The sequence below is a fragment of the Parambassis ranga genome, chromosome 7 (genome assembly GCF_900634625.1).
Source record: "Parambassis ranga chromosome 7, fParRan2.1, whole genome shotgun sequence".
Lineage (NCBI taxonomy): Eukaryota > Metazoa > Chordata > Actinopteri > Ambassidae > Parambassis > Parambassis ranga.
The window spans coordinates 1,168,248-1,196,154 of NC_041028.1; the positions used below are offsets into that span (position 1 = coordinate 1,168,248).

General features: G+C 45.9%; 2 protein-coding genes across 2 annotated transcripts in view; both read right to left on the minus strand.

Annotated features, from left to right (window-relative positions):
• Positions 1-1,152: 1,152 nt before the first annotated feature.
• LOC114438176 (Ig-like V-type domain-containing protein FAM187A) lies at positions 1,153-11,712 on the minus strand. The gene is made up of 7 exons (XM_028409363.1): positions 11,546-11,712; positions 11,383-11,434; positions 3,396-3,542; positions 2,472-2,749; positions 1,905-2,255; positions 1,572-1,810; positions 1,153-1,376 (listed from the first exon to the last, which is right to left on the minus strand). Exons 2-7 carry the CDS (start codon positions 11,398-11,400, stop codon positions 1,153-1,155), a joined length of 1,257 nt encoding a protein of 418 aa, XP_028265164.1. The 5' UTR covers positions 11,401-11,434; positions 11,546-11,712.
• A 13,295-nt stretch (positions 11,713-25,007) lies between these two features.
• Positions 25,008-27,907, minus strand: part of oprl1 (opiate receptor-like 1) — a 74,250-nt gene continuing 71,350 nt past the window's right edge. Inside the window, exon 6 of the mRNA XM_028410577.1 lies at positions 25,008-27,613. Coding sequence (XP_028266378.1) covers positions 27,066-27,613 — 548 coding nt within the window. The 3' untranslated portion in view covers positions 25,008-27,065. The remainder of the gene's footprint in view (positions 27,614-27,907) is intronic.

Genomic DNA, 27,907 nt, shown 5'->3' on the forward strand with positions numbered 1-27,907 from the left:
CCACAGCTGTGTGTGTGTGTGTGTGTGTCACTCTGCCTCTCAGGATGGAGAGAACTCTTTAATGAAGGCACATCTGATGTCCCCTCCGCCGATCAGCAGCAGCTCCGAAATCTCTCTGATTCCACTCGTCTCTCTCTGCCTCTTCTCATCGTCAGCCGTGAGGAGGCTTTCAAGTGGCACTCCAACACCTGCAGGAGCTACAAGCCTGCAGGTGTGACGAGTCCTTACAAACACATTAAGCCTGCTGCCTGTGAAGGAGCCTGGAATGACATGAGGAGAGGGGAAACAAATGTTCACAATATTATTTATATCATGATTTACTCATGTAGGTTTTTGTTTTAAGTATCAATTCAATATTACCATTATTAATTACAATTATTATTTCTTCTGATAAGTACATTTAATAATATTACAAAAATCCAAAGACAACAAAGACAATCACATAAAAATGCTAATAAAATAATTCTTTCGGCTAAATGAATAATACAGCACATCATCCCTCACATTACACCGCTGTTTACTCAGTGAACTGTAACAAACCAACATCACCCACAGCGACGAACTGATCTTAAGAAAACAACATGTCCTCATTAATTAAATCCATAAAATGGGACATAATTGGATTTTGGTTCATTTACCTCTTTAATAATTCTCCTGTTTATTTACAGTGCCCTTTTATTTTGCTTTTTTATGTATTTAGAAAAGATTTTTGTGATATATTTGTGTAATTTCTTTCTGCATTCCCACAATCCATTTGTGTTTTTACTTTACTTTTACTTTACTTGCATGTATTGTCCTTGTGTGGGGGCTCAGAGGAGACTGTGTGTACAGAGGGTTTCCTGTGTAGCGCGGCAGCTCTCGCAGCCTGTTGGCATCAGTTTGTTGGAGCTAATAAGAATCCTGTCGCTTGCTTTTAAGATGTTCAGCCAAGTGTTGGACACATGGAAATGTAGCTTTCTGTGTTTCTTCTCTCTCTGTCTCTTCATCCAAATTGTCCGTCATGGTTGTCTGAAGCTGTCACAGTGGAACTTACAAAAAAAATAAATAAAACAACCGTATCCTCCTCTTGGTGTGCGTGTGTTACCAAAATGACATCGTGTTTGAGGAAAAGGACACACGTGAAAGTCTTCTTACATATTTATTTTGTTGGTTTTAATCCTCGTGGGGTTCTTCAGCACTCATGAGGTGCGTCACCACAGCTCTGCCTAACAGCAGCAGGCAAAATACGGCCGTCATTATGCCGTACCACATCAGCACAGTCTGCACGGCGACCGGGAATTCAGGATGTGAGAGCACAGACTGCCCCCCCAGGTTGGCGTAGACCAGCAGCTGTATCTTGGCGGCTCGGCGGCCTTGGAGCCAGCAGTAGTAGACACCTGAAGACGACATGCAAATCAAATATGTAAAACTGCAGTTTCACCAGTGGCCACTTGGGGGTGGCTGTACAAGTGAGTGAATCCCTATAGTCCTTCATGTTACCTAGGCTCCTCCCACTGAACGCAGACCCAGACCCACCACTTCAACTCTCAGCCCTTCAGAAACCATTGTTATGGGCACATCAGCATCATTACCCGAGTCTTTGATTTCTGCTGGATTAAACACCAGGTGGTGCCCCATATCTATCTGCAGCCTCGGGGGTGGGGCGCCGACATCACCACCTGCTGAGTGCTCAGATCGGTAGAGGGGTTCGGATTCTCTGTCCCAGGCCACAGCCATGGTAGGACGCGCGCCGGGGCACCCCAGGGTCAGGACGCGCTCCGCTGGGTGGTTCAGGAAGAAGACTGGAACATCTTCGTGTCTGTAGGCAGACCTGCAGCACAGACACACAGATGTTTGCACAGATGTTTGTGAATGCCTGGCCTGATGAGCAGCGCTGTGTGTGTGTGTGTGTACCTCACCCATACCTGAGAAACGCCACCAGAGCCACCATTTGTGAGGAGGGAGGCGGCTGAGGTGAACAAGTCACATGACAACTTCTGACATCCATCTTAGCCCCGATCTTGTTTTGGCTCTGGAGATTGAAAGCTCTGGGCACCGCCCCTGATCCGCACGAGGCCACCGTCTGATTGGCCCGTCTGTAGCGAACATGCAGGTAGCGTGAGTGGACGTAGCAGAGCCCCACTCGGACCTGCTCCCCCGGGACATCACAGCGATCACACACTGACCAGGGCTGGAAGCTGGTGAAGACTCTGTACAGTGGCAGAGAAGAGCCTGCGTCCTCACGTCTTTTCTCCCTCAGAGCTTCAGAAGGTAACCTTGGAGCAGCAAACACGCATCATAAAAGACATGGACAATCAGTTTTGTCTTCATCAGACAGCTCCTCTATTGACATGTAAGATTATTTTAGCCATTACAGTGACATGCTGATGATGTCAGACTAACACATCAATGATCTGCAGACAGATCTGAATCTGGATGTCAATACTCTCAGTTGGACTGCATATTAATTGACTTCCTGTCTCTCCCATCACCTCGGAGTGAAGCTGAGCGTGTGGGCCTCCTGGATGTCCAGGTCATAACCGTAGAAGAAGTCTCTGCTGGCGGAACCGCAGATGTAGATGCCTGAGTCATGGGGCCCCGCTCTGAAGATTAGCAGGCTGAAGAGCCGGATGGTGAACCGACTCCGCAGGTCCCCGCTGTGGGGGACCTGCTTGGTGTCCAGCAGCTTGTTGCCATGGAAATCAGTCAAGGCTCTGGTCTCCTCGGAGCTGGCCTGATGTTTCCGAAAGAACCAGACAACGGACCGGACCTGAGACACACAGAGGACAAAAAGGGTCCTGTCTTATCACAGACCAGAATTACCTCAATCGTTCAATGATAATGTTCTTTATTGGATTGCTGTCTTTAATACGCGACTCTGATTGGTCAAGTACGGCCTTTTATGTGGTCTGAACAACAACTATTACCAATCCAAACCAATCCTACTCTTTAGCTGCATCCTTTGAAAGACCCATTTGCAGACTTACAGTCATGGTTACTGTCCTAGTTACAGGACTGATCCCAATGTGTCCTTCTTTTCCCGGTTAACAAAGGATGAAGCATCAGGTGGATCGATCGGGGCCCAACATAACACTACACAGTGGTACACAACAGGTGGATTCATTTCATTCAACACAACACATCTTCCACAAACTGAACTGCATAATGAAGTACTGGTTGCTAGGCAACAGGGCCAGTTCATTAAAGTCACAGACCAGACCATACCAACCACGTCCTGTGCAGGATGCAGCCCCTGAACTAGGACACGGCTATTTTGGAACTGTTAGCATGAAGCTATTCATTGTTAAATGAAGAGTTTTTAATGCTACAAGCTTTAAAAAGAGAAAACAAAACAGTGAACATTAGCTAAACTTTGAAAAAGTAAGCAGGAACTCAGTGATCATTTCCTTTCCTACCTGTTGTGGTTTGCAGTGGCAGGGCAGCTCCACGGTGACTCCTGACAGGTAGGCAGCGTTGCTGAAGGTCAGAAAAGCAGGACAGGCTCTGCTAGCAAACACATCCTGTTTATCCTCACGAGCCTCGTAGCTCCAAACATGAGGAGACTGGAGGAGGAGGAAGAGGAGGAGGAAGAGGAGGAGCCGGAGGAAGGTTGGAAAAGGCATGAGGAGAGGTTATGAGTTATAACATTTCAACCGTCTCTGCAGAGAACAGCACTGGTTGTCTGCAGGCAGGGATACTTTCAAAAGATGCATCAGTTGTGGTCACCGAGGAAAAGTTCTACTGTTGTCAACGCAAAGTGTTTCACTTTCAGATGAAAACATGAACACTGTGGCAGACACTGCACTGTGTAAACCGCCTGGATGTGTTTACACGGGAACCTGTACGTACATTTTAACCCTTTCAACCCCACGGTTGTATGGGGGGCTTTTGCATGCAACCAAAAGTAAAAGCCATATAACACTGTACTAACCATGTAAAAGAATAATCATATTGCATATCAAATTAAACAGGAGAAACTCTACTACAAGCACATATAAGCCATATTTACACACATCAAACATAACTTCAACACCATGCAAATCAATTATCACTCATCAAAATAAAACTTCCCCACATGAACTGCTCGCCTCAGAGATCCAGCTCACACACAGTCTGACATTTTCCTTTAAAATTCACAAGCATTCATTGTCTCATCACTGATGGCAAGATGTCCTGGCCCAAAGGCAGCAAAACAAGCCCAAACCATGAAGGTACTACCACCACCATGCCTCACAGAGGGGACAAGATTCAGGCTGCTGGGGGAGCAGCCTCAGACCTCGTTCTATCCTTTATTTCCTCTGGGAGGATACTGAGGCGTTCCCAGGACAACCAAAACTAATTTCCTCCACCATGTCCTGGGTTTGTTCCCAGGGCCTCCTGGACATGCTTAGAATACCTCACCGGGAGCCCAGGGGTCTTGATAAAGCCAGCAGGACCATATCATCTGGAAAAAAAAAAAAAAAAAAAAGACAACCAAGATGGCGCCGGGTACGGACGCCCTGGTGTTTTGGTGCGCTCTGTTTTGTTTGTTTTTATGCACAAACTGTGTGTCTGCATGCTCTTACACCAGAGAAGAGCTCATGAACATCAGATTTACCATACCTGTGGACTTATCACCAGTTTTTTTAGCATCTGCTGCCGATTTACTACACGTTTTAGTTAAAAAGGTGAGACGCCAGCGCAGAGGGAAGAGAGCTGGTGCGCCTCCGGAGACGTGGGACGCGCACACCGTTACCTGGGATTTTTCTCTCTAACGTCCGCTCACTTAGCAACAAAATGGACGAGCTGACACTGTTGATGGGAAGGAACAGGGACCTTTCTTCATCTTGTGTGTTGTGCTTCACGGAGACCTGGCTTTGTGAACAGATACCGGACTGCGCGCTGCAGCTGGAGGGATTCCAACTCCTCCGAGCGGATCGCCACAGGGAACTCTCCGGTAAAACCAAAGGTGGAGGTGTCTGTTTCTATATCAACAGTGGTTGGTGTACTGATGTGACTGTGATCTCCCAGCACTGCTCTCCTGCTCTGGAATACTTATTCATTCACTGTAAGCCATTTTACTCTCCACGTGAGTTTGCTTCATTCATTCTGGCCGCTGTTTACATCTCGCCCGGTGCGGACGTGCACGAGGCTCAGCGTGCACTCGCGGCCAGCCCTGACACCTCTCCACACACCTCTCCACACCCCATCAACACGGACATCCACATCAAAGATACCCCATCAGAGTCCTCCTTGCCCCCCTCCTCCTCCCCCTCAGCTGCCCTCTCAATCCTGGAGGAGGATGTTAACAGGCTGTTCAGGAGACTGAACCCCCGCAAGGCTCCTGGACCTGATGGTGTGTCCCCCTCCTCCCTAAGACACTGTGCAGATGAGCTGACTCCAGTGCTCACAGACATCTTTAACACCTCTCTGGAGTCATGCCATGTGCCAGCCTGCTTCAAATCCTCCACCATTGTTCCAGTTCCCAAGAAACCAAGGATCACTGGTCTTAATGACTACAGACCTGTGGCACTGACGTCTGTAGTCATGAAGTCCTTTGAGCGCCTGGTACTGTCCCACCTCAAGACCATCACAGCCCCCCTCCTGGACCCCCTGCAGTTCGCCTACAGAGCCAACAGATCTGTGGACGACCTGTCAACCTGGCTCTTCACTACATCCTGCAGCATCTGGACTCCCCGGGAACCTATGCTAGGATCCTGTTTGTGGACTTCAGCTCTGCTTTCAACACAATCCGCCCAGCTCTCCTCCAAGACAAGCTGTCCCTGCTGCATGTTCCAGACTCCATCTGCCGGTGGATCACTGACTTCCTGACAGACAGGAGACAGCATGTGAGGCTGGGGACGAATGTCTCGGAAACAAGGACCATCAGCACCGGTACCCCCCAAGGCTGTGTACTTTCCCCTCTGCTCTTCTCCCTGTACACCAACTGCTGCACCTCCAGCCACCAGTCTGTCAAGCTGATTAAGTTTGCTGACGACACCACCCTCATTGGACTCATCTCAGACGGGGATGAGTCTGCCTACAGGATGGAGGTGGACCGTCTGGTGTCCTGGTCTGCTGACAACAACCTGGAGCTGAATGCCCAGAAGACAGTGGAGATGACGGTAGACTTTCGGAAAGTGCCAGCTCCATCACCCCCCCTCACCCTGACAGACACCCCCATCTCCACAGTGGACTCTTTCCGCTTCCTGGGTACCACCATCACCCAGGACCTCAAGTGGGAGCTCACCATCAGCTCCCTCATCAAAAAGGCCCAGCAGAGGATGTACTTCCTGCGGCAGCTGAGGAAACTCAAGGTGCCAGCCAGGATGATGGTTCAGTTCTACACGGCCATCATTGAGTCCATCCTCACCTCCTCCATCACAGTGTGGTACGCTGGGGCCACGGCCAGGGACAAGCACAGACTGCAGCGTGTTGTGCGCTCTGCTGAGAAGGTGATCGGCTGCAGCCTGCCATCTATCGAGGACCTGTACGTCTCCAGGACTCTGAGGCGTGCAGGTCGGATCACAGCTGACCCTTCTCACCCTGGACACGGACTCTTTGAGCCACTCCCCTCAGGCAGGAGGTTACGGTCCATTCGGACCAGAACCTCACGCCACAAGAACAGCTTCTTCCCCTCTGCTGTTGGACTGTTAAACTGTAATTAATGCACTGCTCTGCACTGTCTTCAGAAGGTCACTTTAGTATAGTCACTGCACAATGACGACTATTTGCACTGTTTACTCCATCTTGCACTACTTGCACACGAGTACCACCTCACCGATCCATGTGGTACCTGTTACATTATTACATTATTACACTGTTCCATTCGATCATATAAGGGTCTATGTTTACCATTTCATCTGCACAGTATTTTATGTTCTGTTCATTGTATGTCTGTTACGCCATGTCTGTCATGTAAATTTAGCCTTACTTTAGTTTATTTACTTAATTTTATCTTAGTTTTTATCTTATTGCATGTTAATTGTTATATGTTCTTTGTATGCACCAATCACTAAGGCAAATTCCTAGTAATGTGAACCCCCTTCACTTACATGGCAATAAACATGATTCTGATTCTGATTCTGAAAAAGCAGGGATGTGATCCTGTGGTCCCCAAACCGGACCCCTTCAGCCCCCCTGGCAGTGACCCAGGAACCCTGTGGTTGTATTAAGTGTTTAAAGGTGGAGTCAGTCCTCAGGAAGTCTGCTTTTGTTAGGACCATTACACAAGTACACTCGTTTTTCTGGTTCTCTACGTCTCTAGGGAAAATGTCTGCAATACACACAGTGCTACAAGGCTCACGAACTCTGGAGCACCACTGTATGTTTCACTTGGTTGATGGAACACAGCGAGGTGTCATCTGAAGTGTTTACCCCTCTGGGCACACAGTTAGTCACCCCACTGCCCTCACACCTTTCTCAAAAGTCCACCCTGAACCACTGAAGCCAGAGTTTACACACACAGACACACACACATGCACACACACGCCATCATCATCATCTTTCAGCACATGCCTTCAGCCAAAGCTGCCAGCTTACATCATCCGAGTCTTGTTTGTGTAGCAGACGCGTTGTGTTCACTCATAGCGCTGGAGGCTGTGACGACACAGAGACCCGCAGCTCAGCGGGGAGCTGCTTCATTGCGTTCATTTATCCCGGCTCGGTAATATTACAGCAGCCGCGTGCCTGTGGTGGTGTTAGTGGGGAAAAGAATTAAGTGTGTGAAGCACACCTCACTCCAACTAACTCCACACAAAGGTTTTTATTTTGTCCCGAGGCAAATGAAATGAGTTTCCATGCTGTGCTTTAATGTTGGTGGTGACTCGTGGTGGTGAGCTGCAGTGGATGGGGTGCAGCAAAGCGGGGGTTGTGAGGATTTAACATGTTTTACATCATCAACTGAAACACACCTGCAGCTGGAGACAGAAGAAGACCTAGAGGAGTACTTGTTTTTGTGTCAACCCTCGGAGAAATGCACAAAAACCCTCAGCATTCATAAGTTTACATAACCTCGCTGCCTGTGCCTTGACATCAAGACAAGCCTTAATAGATTGTGAACTGTACTGACGGCCTATTTCAGCTCATCAGATTTATTTTTATAGTCCTTTGTAAAGTTCAGCTACCTTTCTCTTTCTCTGGAAAAGCACAGTTGTTTTGTCCATAGCAACCAGCATCGTCAGGGAAGCAAAGATCCATCAAGAGCTAATTGACTATACACAGTTTCTTTCAATAGATCATAAAAAGAAAAACTCAAAATAAAAAAACAAGTGGCTGCTAGCAATAACTGAGGGCAATAACATCGGGATGATTACTGCATATAACATCTAATGTTCCCCTGATGGTTTCCAGACATGTAAGAGCCAAAACACTTTAATAAATGCTCGCCTCATGCCCCACAAACATAGAAACACACAAAGATAATTATGTACCGGCCCCTCGCGACCGGCACTGATGGCAAAATCTCTAAACAGATTCTTGATACAAAGATCAAGACCTCTTTCCCCAACATCCGTTCATTTAATCCTCTGCTCCACCTAAACATCACATCCATCCAGCACAGGTATCTGTCCAAACACCCGTCCCTGCCTCCACGTCTTCCTCCTCTGCCGCCTCCTCCTCCTCCACTTATCGACTCTAAATAATAGCATCGATTCTCAGCCCTCCAACATGTATCCTCCTGTCATTACCACCCCCTCGTGCTGTCACAAAAAGCTCCATTAAATGCCTGGAATCAGCAGATGTCTCACTCAGGCCACTCTCTGCTCATCATCTTCCAGACAGAGACTTTGTGATCATGGGTGCTCGGCTCCATTTGTCTGTCTGTCATGGAGAATTCGTCCTTGATGTCTGTCTGTCATGTTATTGTTCGATTTTTTTCCCCACTCTAGGATAACACATTGGACAAGTTTTCTTTAGACCTGATCAGTGGTCACAGTCATAGTCATGTATAGTAATATCCAGAAAGCCATTTGATCTATCCATGTGAAGTGAAGTGCAGCAGCACTGGTGGTTACTTTGTTTGTAAGGAACAAAGACAGGTTGTAAGGACGTTCCTCCCTGGAATAAATTCAGGAATTCATCAGCATGATGGACAGAATATAACTGATGGCATGATGGTATTTTATACATCAAAAGAAGAGTTTCTAGTTTCTGCAAAAGCAACCAAAACAATTACCCAGAAAAATCAATAAAGCGTGTTAAAGCTGATGATGGCTCACTGTACCGCAGCCACCTCATATAACACACACATATATATATAAGAGGGAAACTCATGCAGAGTTAAGTGGTGGCTGCAGACCTCAGAGAGTCGGAGGTAATGAAAGGTATGAGCTCCTCTGTGAGTCGAGGCACCTTGGAATGACCCGCACGCTGTCTGGCCTGAAATCACTTTCTTTAAAATTGCTTTTGATGTTTCACCCGGAACATTTAACATTCAATGTACACATTCATGTTCTGTGCAGGGTTAGCATTAGAAAAAAGCATCAGCTTTCAGCCTCTGACACATTCTTTTCTGAAACTTTTTACTCCTCCTGTCAGCTCATCCATGAAATCACAGCATTCATTGGAGCATCAAATACATTTCACTTCCTATATTTATCTTCCTCTCACCTCCCTGTGAGTCACACACACACACACACACACAGCTTTTTCCACCAGTAAACATACAGAATACACTTTGTATAACTGACATTTAACACAACTGCTAAAGTTTAATCTCATTATCCCTGCACCTTCCTGCACGTCTCCTCCTCCCAATTAAGTCAAATGTCAGTTCAGTGTATAAAAGGCCTCATTTTCATCATTTGTTTCTCATGTCACCGTGGCAGAGTTCAGATGCTGTGGTGACCTTGAATGCAGCAGACGCCGATGCTGAAGGTGATAATGAAACGTTCTAACTTTCTTAGGTTTTCTCCATATAGAAATGATCTAGCTCACGAGTAATCCGAAGCAAGGAGCAGGATGGTGAGCTGAGGTCTGGAGGTCTGTGGAAATTGACTTATTTGGAGTCACTCATGTGGCCATTAGAGGAACTGCAGATTTGTCACAGGAGGTTTAAGCATTTTAGCCAACACCCATGAACGTGTATGAGTTTTCGAATCCTAAGACATGCTTTTCACAGAATGGACCAAAGCCAACAGCAGTTAAAAGCAGAAAATCCATTTAAGACAATGAGACAGAAAGCCGTCTGCAGCTGCCTCCTACTCAGACCTGTGCATATTTTATTCATGAGCAGGTTTGCTGTGCAAGAACCGGGCTTAGCAAGGAGCAGCAGGCTTTATTTATTGATCTGTCCTCCCTCTTTTTTTTTTTTTTAAGTCATTACTCACCAGCATACTTTAGGATTCAATAAAGACAGTCTGAAGGCGAACCCAGAGAGCTCAAACAGCAGCATTCAGTCAAGCAGCCTCAGATCGACTAATGGAGAACTTTGCTAAATTTAAATTGTGGTGCAGGGATTGGGTGGATGGGACACCTGATCTGCATGCAGCAGATATCCCAGAGATCATTCTGCATGGATCAGTATTACATTTTTTTTCCACTGTATTCCCTCTGGTGTTATTTGATATCTGCTGTATCACTGGATAGGGCCAACCATTTGCTCCCATTGCCTCCATAACTTTGTTTCAACAAAGACACAACATTTCCCATGAACTATGTAACCCCCCTCAGCTCTAACTGTCGGTGGTAGAGACTGGGTGATACAGATATATTTCTACTGTGTATTAATTATATTGTGGACCAGTAAATCAGAAGTCTAAGCCCGCTATAGGAGGAAGGGGTATCAGCAATTTGCATTAGGTGGAAGAGTAAAACTCACAGAGCCAGAGGGCAGACGCTTATGAGCATTATATTAAAACACAGAGCACCTATGAACACATGAAGCATTAATCCACAGTTCACAAAATAGGTCTCAAAATCATTCAACGGATCACAATTTCTGGTTTGGATGGCTCGCCATGACCACTGAGGTCCAACTACCATTACAGAACAGGGAGGATCCCAGCAGCAGGAGAAGGAGTATTCATACAGATCTCAAAACCAGAGACACACACAACAACAAAGACCCGGCCAGCAAAGGCCAAAAGAGGGTTACCATAATATTCTCATAACAAAATATGTCTTTACATATAGATAAGGACACATCCTGGTACATTAAAACATGACCCCTCAATGATCACTATAACTATTCTCACTGTCATCAACTGAACTGATGATAAATTGTCTGGACCATTCATTTTTATACTAGAACTGCTCAGCTGCCATTTTCCTTTTTACCATCACTCTCAAATAAAAATAAAACAGAGAGGGAACATGATTATGAACAATATAACACAACATATGAAGCGAACGCCTCTTTAATCCATATTATCATTAGCAAATGCACATTTTACCTCCACTTAAAAAGCTAGCTGTACTCACCAGAGGCTCAAACATCATGTACACCCACGACTCTCATCCATCCAGGTCCAGCCTGTGAAGAAACAGGGACACGGGACTTTCAACTTGGTGTTTAGCAAAGCTCGTGTAGCTACTAGCCCAAGCTAGCTAGCGCCATAGCGACTACTAAGCACTATTTACTTACTCGTTTCCTTTGCGGGATACACGGTCCACCAATCAATCCACAGCAAAAAAACTTCGCTCCCCTCGCCGATGATTACAGCGACAAAGAAGTTGAGAAATCTGGCTCTGTAGCACAAAAAACCCAACAGAATCGGCAGCAAACGGAGTTAGCGCGCAGCTAACTGTGACGTTGACGTTGGCAGCCATTAACAGCACCTGATTGGTCACCTTGCATCACGTGAACGCCTCATGTTCCTGTTGATTGAGAAAGGCACATTCGTCACACCTACAGCAAAAAAACCCGTTTTTAAAGATACAACAACTTAACAACTTATATTCATTCATGTTTTTCTTGTTTCTTTGTTGACATATTTTAGATTTAAATATTTTTTATTTGCTGTTTTTCTCTCTTGTAAGGTTATTTCAATCAAACCCATTTATTTATTTATTTAATAACTAAATGAACTGGACTACTAATAAGAACCTGTTAACCTGGGTTACACCTACTTCTTTACAGTACGTCTGTAGAAAGTTCCATATTTCTGCATAAATATAACCCAAAACATCAGCTGATTTTTTACACAAAAAATGTATGTTATTATTTTTATGTATTTAGGAAAATGATCCAATATTACATATCTGTGAGTGGAAAGTATGCAAAGTATATGTGCATTACAGACATCAGAGAACACTTGTTGCTGCTCATCAGGGTTACAAAATTCTCTCTAAAGAGTCTGGACTCCACAAATCCACAGACATTGTTGCAATCCCCAGTAAAGTCACTCTAAAAAAGATGTGTAAGAGTGCAGGAGGTCAGCAGATAAGGGCCTCAGTCTGCTAAAGATCATAAGTACAAAACCAGACGGCTGCAGACAGATGGGACCAGAAACAGAATGATTAACTGAAAAGTTTGGAGAAATAGAAACACTGAATTCCAGCTAAAGAAGCTAATCCTACCTGTGAAGCATGGTCGTGGTAGTCCCACATTAATGGAACAATGAATGACAAGGTTCATGTTGTGGAATGGTCAAGTCAACGGAACTGAAGCAAACAACCCACCAACCTGCTCCTCCTCCACCCGGCCGGCCATCCCTGGCCCCTGTAATGTGTAGGTTGTAATAATGCTAACCAGTAACCAGCTTGAAGCAGCCTACAGCCTGGTTCCCAGCTGAGGGGCTGCATCCTCTGAAGGACAGAGTCCACGGTGGTCTGTGCTTTGCAGCCACTGTCACACCAACAGTTCTTAGATGGGATGGTCACCTCTATGTCACAGTCACCTAGCAACCGGCACCCTTCACACTGACATTCAAACATTTACTCTTTTTAATTTTAGTTTTTTTTGTAATCCAGCTGGGACCCTCTGTTACCATGGAAAAGAAGGACAACTCCATATGATACATCTGAAATGTTGCATCGGGGTGATGCAGTCGGTCTAAAAATAAACCCTTCGAGGGATGTGGCCCCTCGCCTGGCGTAAAGCAACCTAATATGGAGGAGTGCCTGAAGTACTCTGAACACCTCTCCTGATCCTGGAGAGTCAACCCTGCAGAGAAAACTCATTTGCAGGCTCTAATGTAGTTCTAGTAAGTTCTAATGACCACACGGTAAGGTATCAACGGAGCTGTGAGCTCCATCAGCCGCCTCTCTGATGTCCCCCTCCTCTTGAAGTGCATTCCGCTGAACTGAGGAGGGAAGTGAAGTATGTGGAAGTCAGGGCCAATCTGTTGGTGTCATGTTCAACATTGACTTGTTGTTAACCTCCTTCAGTCCACAGAGTGCCAACCGAGGACACAAACACACACTTTCAACAGCACGGCTCTGCACTATAGGTCCAAACACAGCCCTTCACTGTCCGCTGCAGAGCCACTCCACTTGAGCAGTTGGCAGTTGAGCCTCTTCGATCAAAGGCCGCTGTTGGAGGAGGAGGAGGAGGAGGAGGAGGAGGAGGTGTTACTCATTCATTTTCCACCCTCAACATTTCCCAGCTGGCCCTGTGAGCTCTCAGAGATTATGTTTCCACTGCAGGGCCTGAGGACACTGAGGTTTAGGAAGAATTCCACTTAATCTTGATATTATTGGATAATGTTCTGTTGATGTTTTTGGGACCCAGGGCTGTTTCATATTGGTGATTTTAAACACTTTAAACACAGGGACAGTGCATGTGAGCGTGAAGGGTGTCTCAGCCCTGCGATGAACCCGCGACCTGGGCGTCGCTCGCCCACTGCCAGCTGGGATAAGCTCCAGCCCTCCACGACCCTCTACAGGATTAGGCGGGTATAGCGAATGGATGGGTGAACAGATAGAGGGAGCTTTCGGTGACCTTGTGCACAACATAACTCACGAAATAGAAAACTTTGCAGTACTTGAGCACTGAGACAAACTGAGACACAAAGAAGAAGGAAACCTCCGAAATAAACAGCACTACAAGGCAGACATCAGAGTGACAGCGCACTGTAAAAAAGCACATGTTCCCGTCAAAGTGTCGATACTAACATTCTGTTCTGTTCTCCTGAAGCGGCTCAGCGGTTAGCTGCGTGTCCTCTTCTGTCTTCATTGGTCTGGTTGTTTGAAATTATCTTGTGACAGTTAATGGTTCTTCTAATCACCTGCCAACGATTAGAAGTCATTTACCACTGCAGCTGTCCTTAATGGAGCGATGTTCCAGTCGCAAACTGCACAACACTGTGGCGATGTTGGGGACGAGGACAGCTCTGTGTATCAGCAGTCAGACCGGAGAGAGCGTTTTATGGTTCAATCATAAAAACCCTGTTCATTTCCACCACAGATGCTGCACCGTTAATGGAGGACAGATGCACATTGAGAACTATCTCCATCATCTGTGCTGGTGATGAAGGTGCAGGCTGGGTCATTATGAGATCCTGTCGCCGTTAGATCAGATAGAAACTTCAGAGAAGACAGAGACATGATGGCGGATGATGGGAGTCTTGATTCAACTGAGTGGTATTGACCCACACACACACACACACACACACCCACACACACACACACAAATAAGAAGAATTAGGTGAGGACAAATGCTACTGGGCGACAAGAGGATGGATTCAGAGAAGGCAGAAGGGGAGGCTGATGGACTCAGGAAGGCAACTGATCACAAAGAGCGAATCACTGAGGACCGCCATGGAATGAACCTGGAGTAGGAAGATACACCCAGGGATTCACTAGCTCCTAGCTCTCAGAACCACACACAACCATCCAATCACACACAAACACACTCAAACATAGGGAAGAAAGATGGAGAGGGAGAGGCAGGAAAAGAAAAGAAGGGTAAACCATGATAAGAGAGCATACATGTGTGTGAATAAACAGTGAGGTCACAGGGGGTGGAGGTCAAGAAGCACTTTAAGTACTTGTGTATAGACCGCTGTGATGGAGAGTGTGGAAAAGAGGTGAAGAGGCAGGTGCAGGGGGGTTGGAGAAAAGAAAGGTGAACAACACAGTGGTGACAGCAGCTCTTCTGTGTGCTCCAGAGACTGTAGCAGTGAGGAGAAGAAATGGATCAAAGTAAAGTGTTAACCTACCAACACACTCCAACTTATACCCAATTAAAAGGCATTGCAGCGAGCTGCTGTTTCATTTATTGTAATTCCTCCTCCGTGGAAAAACAGGGGCTGAAACAGTGGCCCACTCCGGCCGTGGGCAGAAACGTGTGTGTGATTTAGAAATAGCGGTGATGTGAGTGGGTGGGCGTGGTGAATCAGACCCAAGGAGAGACTCAGTCGGACATTCCGGCCAGCCTGTGTGAATTTGTGCAGCTGAAAGCTCACGACTTCTGTAAAGGTCAGTGAACACACCGACCAAAGGTAACAGCAGAGCGGCGGGGAACAGTCCTGACAGGTAGCTAAAGAGCCTGTCCTCTTATACTGCGCTTGACAAATGGAGAATTCTCCAAAAAGGTTCTCAGCACGCACAGCCTGGCGCTCAGCCAGCGCTGCCTCGTTAACTGTCCGAGGAGGTGGATGGAAATGTTGCTGCTTTCCTTAGGGCACAGTGAAGAAAGTTGCTGTCTGTCTGAGAGTTAGTGTATTTGTCAGGTAGACCAACAGCTGTGTTAAGATGCAGATTTCAGACCTGCTAGAATTATTACCGGTTATTTTGTTTGCAGCCTTCTAGATGCCAGCATCTGTTATTTACACATATTTTACTGGAGAGAGGCTGATGTGGGTCCATTATGGACGGTAAAAGCTCACACACACACACACTCACACACACACACACACACACACACACACACTCACACACACACACATACACACACCATAATCACCAGGTAACATAAATGTCATTTTGAAAAAGGTCAGCAGGCATCGTCTCCTCTGCAGCTCTCACAGAGGAGACAATAATGATAAGGTCTGCAGTTAAACTGCTGCTGTCTGTCTGTCCGTCTGTCCGTCTGTCTGTCTGTCTGTCTGTCTGTCTGTCTGTCTGTCTGTCTGTCCGTCCGTCTGTCCGTCTGTCTGTCTGTCTGTCCGTCTGTCTGTCTGTCCGTCCGTCCGTCCGTCCGTCCGTCCGTCCGTCCGTCTGTCTGTCTGTCTGTCTGTCCGTCTGTCTGTCTGTCCGTCCGTCTGTCTGTCTGTCCGTCCGTCCGTCCGTCCGTCTGTCTGTCTGTCCGTCTGTCTGTCCGTCTGTCTGTCTGTCTGTCTGTCTGTCTGTCTGTCTGTCCGTCTGTCTGTCTTTCTGTGCAGAGCTGCACCTGTAAGGAGACATGATGGGATGCAGGGATCATGATCATGACATATGAGACAAGTACGAGACTCAATGCATGTCAATGAAGACATGTCTCAGGTCCCCTTAATGCTGCTGGATCAGATGGACAGCAGTTGTGACAAGAGACCAGTGGTGGTCTACATAAACTGGTCAGGATGAACTCTGACCCCAATTTGGCAGCATCCAAGTCCACCTAAAGTACCACATACTGGGAGACCTCACTACATCCAGCTGGGGGGGGGGGGCTCTCAGCAGGGCCCCACAGGGAACAGAGCTCTGCCCGGTCCTGTTCACACCTCAGACTTCAGACTTCACGTGCACAGTGGACCTGTGTCACCTTCAGAATCTTTCTAATGACACTGTCAGGAGGGGCATACAGGACACCACCGAGACTGAGGTGATGATGGTCACCCGCCATCTTCCCAGTCTTCAAGCAATGTGCTTTGCCAAACCGCAGGTGGTTCAGACCACCAGACTATATGAACTATGGACCATCTGTGAGGTCACACACAGGTCTCTATGGGAGCTGTTTGGAGTCTCTAAAGACATATGGAAACAAAGAAGCTTGTTTTTGTCCTTGTGTTATTGCTAAATTGTGACAGGGCTCTGTGTTAATAAAGCAACATGAGAACCTCAGCTATCCCTGGACAATCAATATTTAATAAAAAAGGCAATGACACTGCAGAGCAGCAAGCACAGCACGAGCAGGATATTCTCAGCTGTCCCTCATCGCTCTTTATATCCGAATGCTGTCATTAATATTCTGCCTTTATTTACAGATGCACGTTTATTATTATTGACTTTTAATCTGTGTGATAAATTGACCCCTATGCTGTCTGTCTATGACGTCTCTTTATGGTCTGACAGTGATGCAAATTGCATGTGTGTGAAAGGTTGCATGAACACACACACACACACACACACACAGAGTAATTGTATTGCTGTAATTGCCTCATGGCCTCATCTTGGTTCTTCCATTATCGTTGTCAAACAGAGCCTGGTCACGTGACGATGTGAGCGGACCTGAGTGTGTGTTTGTATTGTGAGGACACATCTATATTCATCATCCATCGTCTCCTGCCCTGTCCTCCTGCCCTGTCCTCCTCCCTTTTGGTTTGCAGTCTCTTCTTTGTGACAGGCTGCAGGTCTGCAGAGCTCAGAGCTGCACCTGTAAGAAGAGCATTGATTGATTGATTGATTGATGATTGATCTGTCAGCATGTGCTCCTGGAACAGTAAACAGAGAAGAAACCTTCATATATAGAAATGTTTTGGTCTCAGCGGTTCGTTCAGACCGGTCTGTAGGAGGCAGAGAAAGAGGTGGCTCTCCTGCTGACACACCACAATGTGCACATCGTTTCTAAGTACAGCTTATCGTTGTCTTGTCACAAACCCCCACAGTCTGTGAGCGTGGGGGTTTGTGACTCAAGACCACATGGTGCCGTGGATATGAAAGGAAGTCCTGCCGCCCTGCAGCGCTGATAGAATGAGGGGATAATAAGGTGGACCTGAGTGTAATAAATCACAGTGGAGAGCTCAGCGCGGGGACCGCCGCTGCTACCTGTGAGAAGCTCAGACCCACTGCACTTTTCTGCCTCAATTCAGCTTCACGTCTGTCTTTGTAATCTGAGCATGATGTATGATGTGTTCACCACAGCGGACGATGGTAGAAAGAGGAGGAAGCACTGCAGATCCACTGATGCTGGTGTGGCTGACTGACTGAGGATGAGGCAGAGGAAGGAAGGAAAAAACTAAAACACGGCACCATCGCCAGAATCCATGTTTCTGTGACACATCGTTAGAAATAAAAAGGTTCGACTGCATCTTCTGAACATCTGTGTTTGTGTTTTGTGAAGTTGATAACTGCAGATTCATTCATCAAGCAGCCAGCAGTGAAGGTGAAAGGTCACAAACAGAAACCACCTCAGATCAATACTAAAGAGGTTCATGACCCCTGCAGAGGTCAGAGGTCAACCATGTTTCCATCATACCTGCAGATGGATGAGAGACATTTGTAAAATGTGTCATGTCTGCCCTCGGGGGAGCAGTCCAACCTGTGTGAGAGGAAGTATAATGCAGTGTGTGTGTGTGTGTGTGAGACCTTAAGCCGAGGAGACACTACATGACTTCCCCAGTCTTCACACATTTTTAAAAGACCGGGGACAACTGAACACAGCAAACACACCAGCTGATGGCAATAATGAGTTAATTGTTCGCCAACCACCAAAAACTCAAGAAGAAGGAGGAAGAGAAGGGAGAAGAAGAAGAAGAAGAAGAGACCAAACACTCAGCTGGTGTTTGAAAACAAAAAAAATCATTGTTTTGATATCCTCACTACTTCCTGTCATGGTCTTCCTCCCTTTTCATTGGCTGCATGTGTTCGCACTGGGGTTAGTGATCGGTTCTTGCTACAGGACTGCATCCAGAACACTACTAATCACTGACATTAATATTTCACTGGATAGAGTGATGTTTCTTTTTAGAGCGTTAGCTCATGGTTCCCTTCAGTGCTGCTCTCACAGGCAGCAGACGTGTCCTGCTGCAGCAGGAAATAAGCTCGGATAAACTGCCAGCTGCTGAACACAGTGGAACAATTAGCAGCTTCAGAGTCAGAGATGCTCTCTGGAGGAGTTAGGCCGTGTCCTTTGAGGGATTCAGCCCCTGAAATAAGACAGGGATTAACAGGCACCAGGGGGGATCGAGTTACTTTTGCAGTCAGCCTCAAGTGGACATTCAAGGTACTGCAGTTTTCCCATACTGGCAACATGTCCAGGGTGTACACCCCGCCTCTCGCCTGTACAGAGCTGGGACAGGCTTCAGGCGTTGTCACTTGGTCTCCCTCTATATACTTCCTCTTGGATCTTAGAGCGTGGTGTCACATTTATTTTTTAGAGTGCACAGAGTGCATTGCAGAGATCCAGGTGTGGATGTCAATCCATGCTTTTATCACAGCTTGACAAGACTATTGCAATGTACTTTATGTCGGGCTGAGCCAGACGTTGCCGTCTCGCCTACAGCTGGTTCCAACCGCTGCAGCTCGACGTTTAACTGGTGCCAAAAACAGAGCGCAGCGCTCCGACTTCAGCCTCCGTTCATTGGCTCCGGTGCATTTTCATCTTTTCTCTTTGGCTTTTAACTCAGTTCAGTGTTTTATTGTTTGTGTTTCAATTTGTTTGACATTTTTTAAAGTTTTAATTCTTTAATCAGTTTTATATATTCTTATTTATGTGTGCAGAACTTTGGCCAACAAGGTTGTTCTTTCAAGTGGTTTATAAATAAAGCCGAGTTGGTGTTGAGTAGTTTAATTAAGCTGAGAACACAACGAACCTGGTGCCGTCCTAGTCTGTCTGCTTTGATCAGTTCCATTTCTTAACATTTAGAACATCAACAAGTGTGTCCACAAAGAATTCTCCTATCAAATGCGCCTAAGATGTCCGGATGAAAAGCTGCCATCAAATGGAAAGTAGTGTGCGTGTGTATGATCTATTTTCAGAGGAGGTACAGTATTCATAATGTATAAGCCAAAAAGCAGGCACTTTGGATAAAAGCATCTTCCTCATGCACAGGTACAGGTAGATGAAAAGGAGAGTGGGAGGTAAAAGAGGGCCGTGAGTGCACAGAAAGGGTTTGTCATGTGGGCAAAAGACGACACGAGCTCTTAGAGCTGGGAAAAAATGCAGGTAAAGACAATTAGAGGAAAGTAAAACTACGAGATGGAGCAGAGGAGAAGAGGAGAGGTCGGACTCTGCTCAAAGTTTGATGGGAGAGTGCAACAGGCCCACGTCTGCCAGGGTGGCGACATGAGAACCAGATGGAAGCATTGCTGGTGGTTCAGAGGTGCAGCAAAAGACTAAGGTTGACATTTCCGGGTGATGTCATATGTCAGTATGGACGGAGAGACAGGCCATGGAAGGATGGAGCTTTTATGTAATGAAAGGAGGAGGTGAGGAGGAAGAGGCAGAGAGGTGAGGAAGATAAAAGGCAGATGATTAGATCTGAGTCAGTGTCCAGACAGACATGCGGGACGCTGCACTGACACGCTCATGGTTCATCCACCCGTCATGTTTTCTTACCAACAGTTTCCAAACAGAGCGAGGTTCTGCTTTGAAAACATTCTGCACGGTTCTGTGACGATCGACTGTTCTGATTGGCTCATCACACATCTGGACCAAAATGACAAAGAAACAGCCAGTCACTACGCACACGTCTGACCCTTTTCTACATCTGATTCATAACCAGAAAATCAGGGGAAAAAACTGCAAAGGTCAAATGGTTGTTGAAGGATTTTTTTCCTCACCTTATGTCTTCAGGAAAACATTTTTCTGTACCCACAAAAAAACAGCAGCAGAGGGAAGGTGAGTTAGTACTTCACTTCTTTGTCTTTCAGCACGAGAGGACACACGTTCATGGGAGAATAATGTGCGGATATTGGACAGGCGTCTTTCAGACTGAAGTGCGTTCTTCTTCAAACAGTCAGGTCCTTTCGGAGTTGATTGGCAGCTGTATTATGTTATTAATGCGAGGGTGTTATTATTAACATGTCAGTATTACAGATAAGGAGCAGCAGGCGCGGAGTGTGTGCTGCAGGCTGTTTCATGTAAACACCAGTCATCCTTCCATGTGTGTACTTACATAAAACACCGACTTCAAAAGCAACAAAAATTACATAGAAATGAACCTGTCAGCGTGGGAGGCTGCTGGTGGTCAATCAACAGTACAGACGTGGCAAAGACTCAGAAAGCTAAAGCCTCGTCTGTTTTCAGCCCACTGTGATGATGACACAGCCTGATACACTGCTCTACCTTCATCTATTTACTGACAACACTCTCATTCACATGGTAAAACATGGCAGACAAGTAGGCAAAGGAAATGCCACGCAGAGCCCGGAGACTTGTTAGCCACAAAAACCCCAGGAGAGTTTGGATCAAAGTCCACAGCCAGGACCGGTGAGACGGAGGAGTGACGGAGGAGTGACGCTGAGGGTCACAGACGCAGACTGCAGAGAAAACGTCAACAGGCTCATTAAGCAAATCTACCGAACAAAGCTTCTGTGCAGGTACATGTAGTCCATGCAACTCTTCATCAGTCCAAATACAAATGTGAGTGTTATTGAAAAGAAACACAAAAAATCCCTAATCCAAAAACACAAAGCTAAACCAAGAACAAGCCAAAAAACGTACAACCCGGGGGAAACAAAGGATAACAGGACGATCCGGCAGACAAAGGGGAGCACAGGACTTAAATAGACAAAGGAACAAGACACAGGTGAAACACATTAGTGACAAACCTACGGACAAACACAAGGGAGACAGGACTTACAAAGCAACCAAAGCAACATCACACAGACAAGACCACACAGGGAACACCAGAAAACCCCAAAATAACAAAGAAACTAAGAACTAATTCACTGAACAAGAAAATAACCAAAGCAGAAATAATCCAAATCATGACACAAACACAAACACAAGGCGAGCAAGAACACTAAAACACTAAAGCACTAAAACACTAAAAATTCAAACAAAGACCCAAAGAACAGACCTGAAAACAAACCAGAAACAAAGGGCTCAGGCAAAAAGCTGACGACAAGAAACAAGACTTAAATACCCAAGAGGAAACAAGACACAGGTGAAGACACTCAGAGCAGGCGATCAACAAGGAGGGAAACACACACACTCGCACGCACACACACACCCACCCACACACACACACACAGGGTCGCTAGATTATCAAAATAACACAAAATAAGAGAGCAACACACCTGTTCCACACGCCCTGGATAATGTCACAGTTTGATGCCTTATCAATATAACTGTTTGAAATATGATATGTATACAGACCAAAAGTGATTTATGTGCAGTTACTACAATGATTAAATATATGAACAGGAAGTCAAAACAGTGAGTCATACATCATTTATTTATTCATTTCATAAGCAGAGAAAAATATACAATTTGAAATTCAAGCTTCAGCAAAAAACGTTTTTATGCATCGACGACAAGCCAGCTAGCATCGGTAGTTCAGTCTGCCGGCGGCAGAACAGGAACGAGAAGCTCCTGCCTGAGTCGTGTGCTGCAAACAGTCAGCCCTCACGTAGAAGTAAAACATCAAGATGACTTTAGTATCATAACCACATCGTGTGAATGAAGCCACGGCAGTTAAAAGGTTTTTTCAGGCTCGCTGTTTGAATCCACGACTCAGGCAGTGAACATAATGCAGTCCACAAGTCATACATATATATGTATATATATATATTTACCAGACAGTCCCCTGCGCTTCAGAAAAGAAACAAAAACAACAGAAACACTGATGCAACAGTTTTTTTTCTTTTTCATAGCTATATTTAGTAATAACAACATCAATATCGTGTGTTTTTTTTTTCTCCTAGATTTGGATTTTCAACGTGTTTTTCATTTGACATTCATGTGGTCTGCAAAATGTAAACAAATGAAGGTAATCCTCCGAGCGATGAGACGCAGGGAGGCAACAATACGTACATTTTTTTATTCCTTTATACAGAAGAAGTAGGTCGAGGTGGGATGAAATGATCCAAACATGTTCTATAACTTTACATAATATTGTAATATTCAAACAAAATGTCTATACAGAGATAAGAGGCGGTATCATTATGCCGCTTCGTTAAGCAGGTTGTTCCCCCTTTATGTAGTTTTGTGCTACAAAGAAAAAAAAAAAACACCAAACATTAATACAAAATATTGTCTTCAGTTTAAACAGTGACAGTTAAGCACAAAGAGCCTCACAGCTTATAGCACGTCTTCATAAAGATGTCAACGCCGGTGTCCTTGATACTCCGGCTATGTTTCCTACACAAAGTCTGCTAGGTTGTACAAAAGGGGACCTGTATTCATGAAAGCCTCAGGTCAGCACTGACTCACGGACTTCATCGTGAAGGATACCAAAGTCCAAAGAAATTAAATTCCAGGAAATTAAAAGAACATCTGGGGAACTGCAGACACAGTGGAGACAATATGATACACAAAATCAATAAACTTGATCAGGTTTGATATTAGATTTGTGTTGCCTGAGAGGAGTGCGGTGGTATCAAGTAGCCTTGAATCCTTAAATGACCTCACTTCTTATTTCTAACTGCACATGCTCTGTTGAGGCCTTCCAAATTTGTCATTGTCTTATTAAGGGGCTGCGTCCTTTTATGTATGTGGTCTACAAAGGCCAGGCCTCCATCATGACACAGCTGTGTCTCAGTTTAGGAGCTGCATCCTTCAAGGGACACAACCTACGAAGGTCACACTTTACACCAAAACCATCCCTTCATTCTGGGTCCTTTGAAGGACTTATTCTACAAAGACCAGGCCTCTGTCCCTCAAAAACTTTGAGAGACTACATCCTTCAAGGATGTGGTCTACAAAGGTCCTCCATTGTACAATAGCTGTGTCCTAAATTAGGGAGGATATAATGAGGAGCTGTATCCTTTGAGAACATGGCCTACAAAAGACCAAACTCAACACCAGATCTATGGGCCAACTAAGGGGTTGCATCCGTCAAAGAATGCCGTCTACGAAGGCTGGCTCTCCATCTCAGCAAACCGGAGGAAACAGTCAATGAAGGACGCACCAAAACTGGGTCCTAATTAAAGGACTGCAGCGAAGACCACGGTTCCGTCACACCAATGTCTCAATTCACAGGGTTCAGTCTTCAAACAACAAAGGCCAGGGCGTCCTTTTACCACAACTGTTAATTTAGAGGATTCATTTGAACTCAAGCCTGTCCCCCACACAGTCCTTTTGGGGACAGTTTACAGAGCTTCCATGTGGTCTACAAGTTTGGACACCTTCAAAGGATGCAGCCTTCAAACCCAGACAAAGCTCGGGGCTTGATATGGCTTATTGAGGATTTATTTGTATTATCAGCTGTCACTTTGTTTCTCCTGTCACCTAAAAAGAGCAAATTTCAACCAAAATGTGTGTCAAAGTCTCATTTACAGCTGTCCTCCTTTTGCGGCCTCAGTAAAGGATCTAACAGGTGGACCTGGACTATCACTGATGCTTGAATGTGCATTTTAGGAAACATACACTCTGTGCTGTCCTCAGAGGGTTTATGAATACAGGTCAGGACTAGTATAAACTAACAGCAAAGCACCATTAAAAACTAGAACACAGTTTATCCAGCCAGAGAGCAAGCTTCATTAACAGACTTTACTTGATATTTAAGGCAATGTAAGTTCATTAAAATGTTCTTTTCAAATGAACAAAGAAAAAATTTATATGTGCTGCAAAAAGGAACCGCAGCAAACAAAGTGATCGGTTTAAAGAAAAAAAGACAATCTGTTTAAAAAATGTCAAAGAAAAACATATAGATTGATCTTAACTAATCCAAACTATATGAAGAGACACAGATTAAATTAAAGAGGACACCGACCCTGAAACAAAATAATGTAACCTGGACATTCTTAGGGCCTGGACAGTTCTTCTGCAGGAATGATCATTTGTCCTTTTTCTGTTGGAAACGTGCTGTCCAGGGTCTTGAGAACTGGTTCCAAGGTTTCTGTTTCAGGGCTGATTTCCACCTTAAGACACTAAGAAGTAAGAGAGAGCCCCTTTGTCCCTTGGAGTGGGGTCAGAGCACTGTGACCCCATCCTCCTGCTTTGCCACTGTGGAGTCAAAATGACTCCACTGTTGACACCTGCCCCCGCCCGTCCCCACCCAGTGTACATGAATGCCCCCTCACCAATGTCTTAAACACATCCCCTCCACCCCCACCCACCAGATCGTCTTCACCTCGGAATCCCCAAAGCTGACTGCAGCTACAGACCACCATTTAAAACACCTCCGGTTATATTTTATGTATCACTGATAGCTGTCAGAGAAGCTTAATGTCCTAGATGACGCCGTCCTCCCGCACGATCAGTCACATTTAAGTGAGTTTCAGAGGTCTCACTTTTAAGCATTGACTCAAAATTGATCATGGACGTCAGTTTTTGGTGATCACATGACAGCTCCTCCCTCACAGGGATCCTCTCGGTTCTTTGGAAGGGGGTTGTATGAGTATACTTCCTCTCTTCGAGGTCAAAACATTTAGGAATGTGTCCGTTGAGACAGAAGACCAACAACTTCTGTGTTCTTCTAGGCTAAATTCCTGGTGGCTTAGAAGACAGTGTGGGTCCAGCCTGGACCACACTTCTTGGCCTCCCTGTTGGGTTTCCTGACCAGCTACAGGGAACAACACTGACAATCCCACTTCAAAGAAACCAACCCTGTTTTTGAAAAGTGTACCCGACAACCTGACATCCCTAAAGGCTAAATGTTGGCTCTGGTTTCTGTTTTGGGAATAATCAACACTACGAGTTGTAGTCACAAGTAAATCCATTCCTGCTAACAGGATACACTGCTGATCGTCATGAGTTTATCGCAGTGTAGTTTCTTCTTCACCACTGTTTGCTGTTATTAGACTAATTAGGTGTGCTGATGAAGATTCTCAGTCATCCAGGTCATAATTCGTAGAGAAGATTGAAGCAAGGCGTCAGAACTGATGAAGCTGCTTGGATGAGCAGCGAAACGTCTTCAGAAAACCCTACAAGTCCAGACGCCTTCTATGTTCTCTATGACTAATTAGGTGCTTTATCCTTGGTGTTATAGAGTGCTCTATAAGGCATTATAATTATGCTTGAAGTGCTTTAAACAGCCTTTATCAAATTAATGTTAAACTCTTGACCATTACATTTCAGGCATGGGCTCACCAGAAACAGGCACTGTCAGTCATTTTGTGTCCTACAAGACCACGGCAGCAAAAATACACACACCATCCATTCCCTCCATGGAGTTTGTCAGTGTTTACCATCATTTTATGTTATATTCACCCCCCCCCCTCCTCTGAAACACTGCACAGGCGATCTCAGAAACTCTATAAAATGTCTCTCCAGGACAGGATTCCTTCAGGCTTTGTTTACACTGACAATGACGTTCCTATGAGAAATAACATTCATGTGACCCAGTTTGGGTTCATTGACAGTTTATCTTTACATCCAGCTTCTTCTCTACACAGGTACCACACTTTGTGTGTCCATTGCAATGATCAGGGCTCAGCAGCGTATAAAAGCCCCATAGTGTGATCAGTGAAGAAGGCAGGACCTTTTTATTCACCATTTCCCACAATGTACGACAGAAAGTTCCAAAACACAGACTGATGAAGACACGATAAACTGTAAGTCAGAGTGTTTATTCTCCATTTTGGGAATACTCTATCCTTCTTTGCATGTCTACGGTCGATGGTCTCAAGAATGGCACAATCCAGGCTTCAAATCGGCGAGAATTTATGTACAAGCACCAAAATCGTGAATGGTGGTTTCAAAGATTTGGTATCTAAGGCCCCAAATGTCCACCTCAGTCTCCTGCTGTCTCCAACTCAGGCATCTTTCAAGAGATGCAGCATCTAGGTACCAACTACAGAGGGCAGACCAAGCTTCTGTCCATGAGGCTGTTGTTTTTGGAGCTAAAATAACGTCTTAGTTCTTCAACAAAAATTGTTTTTCTGAAGGTCACTCAATCAGGGCCATAGGCCCTAAACAATCCGCCAGCTTACCCCCCCAAGGCTGTCAAGATGTCTGACTTCACTGCTCCCATATACCCTATGGTTTCCATTCATTCCTAAATTCTTTTCCTTTCCACCCCATCTTCCTCATCTCCCTCCCCCCCGCCCCAGGCCAGTCTCCTTGTTGGGGGGCGGGAGGGCTCGTGCCGCTAGAGCGCTGTAATCTGAGTCAGTTCTGTGTTGGAGTTCCCTGTACCATGGGTCTCTCCCCTCTGAGCTGGGTCTACCCCCACCAGGGGGAGTTCCACGCCTAGTCATGCTGGATTAGGCGTTCCTCCTCCGGGCCCCCCGCCGTCACCTCCCTTGCAGCTGTAGGCCGCTGCCACCTCCCTGGCAATGCTCCTCATTCTGCCCGACTGCTGGGTGTCAAGGCCGAACGGGGACGGGTGGCAGAACTCACGGAAACAGCGCTTGAAGTTTTCATCCAGGAAAGCGTAGAGCACGGGGTTCAAGCTGCTGTTGACGTAACCCAGCGCGATGCAGAAGTGCATCAAGACCAATGTGAACAAGCTGCTCAGGTTAAAGCCCAAAGACTGAGCCAGGACCATGATCTGAATGGGGGTCCAACATACGACAAATGCTGCCACTACTACCAGGACCATCCGGGTGATGCGCCGCAGGTTGCGGTCTTTTTCCTTTGAGCCAGACAGGATGCGAACACTGCGCAGGCGCTTGACCATGAGACTGTAGCAGATGCTGATGATAGCCACAGGGATGAGGAAGGAGAAGATGAAGACACAGGTGCCAAAGACAGGATCCCAGTAACTCCTCGGTTCAGATAACACAATGATGCACTCGACACCTGTATGTGACAGAAGAACAGAGGGAGAGTAGTTAAAGTTGGGGATGGCATGTAAGAACGTTTATGCTGTTAGCATGGGGTTGTGCCTGCTTTCACACTGGAGTTGTATCTCTGGATCTCAACCAAGACTGTACTGTTGAATAGGCAGGGAGGCCCGAAAGACCAGAAGACAAACACAAAGAATCTGTGGCAGACAATGAGTGTATGAGACACAGCAGTATGGATGGATGAATGGACAATGACAGGTGAGTCGGTTATCAGAAGGAGACTGGTTTAATCATCTTAATCATAATA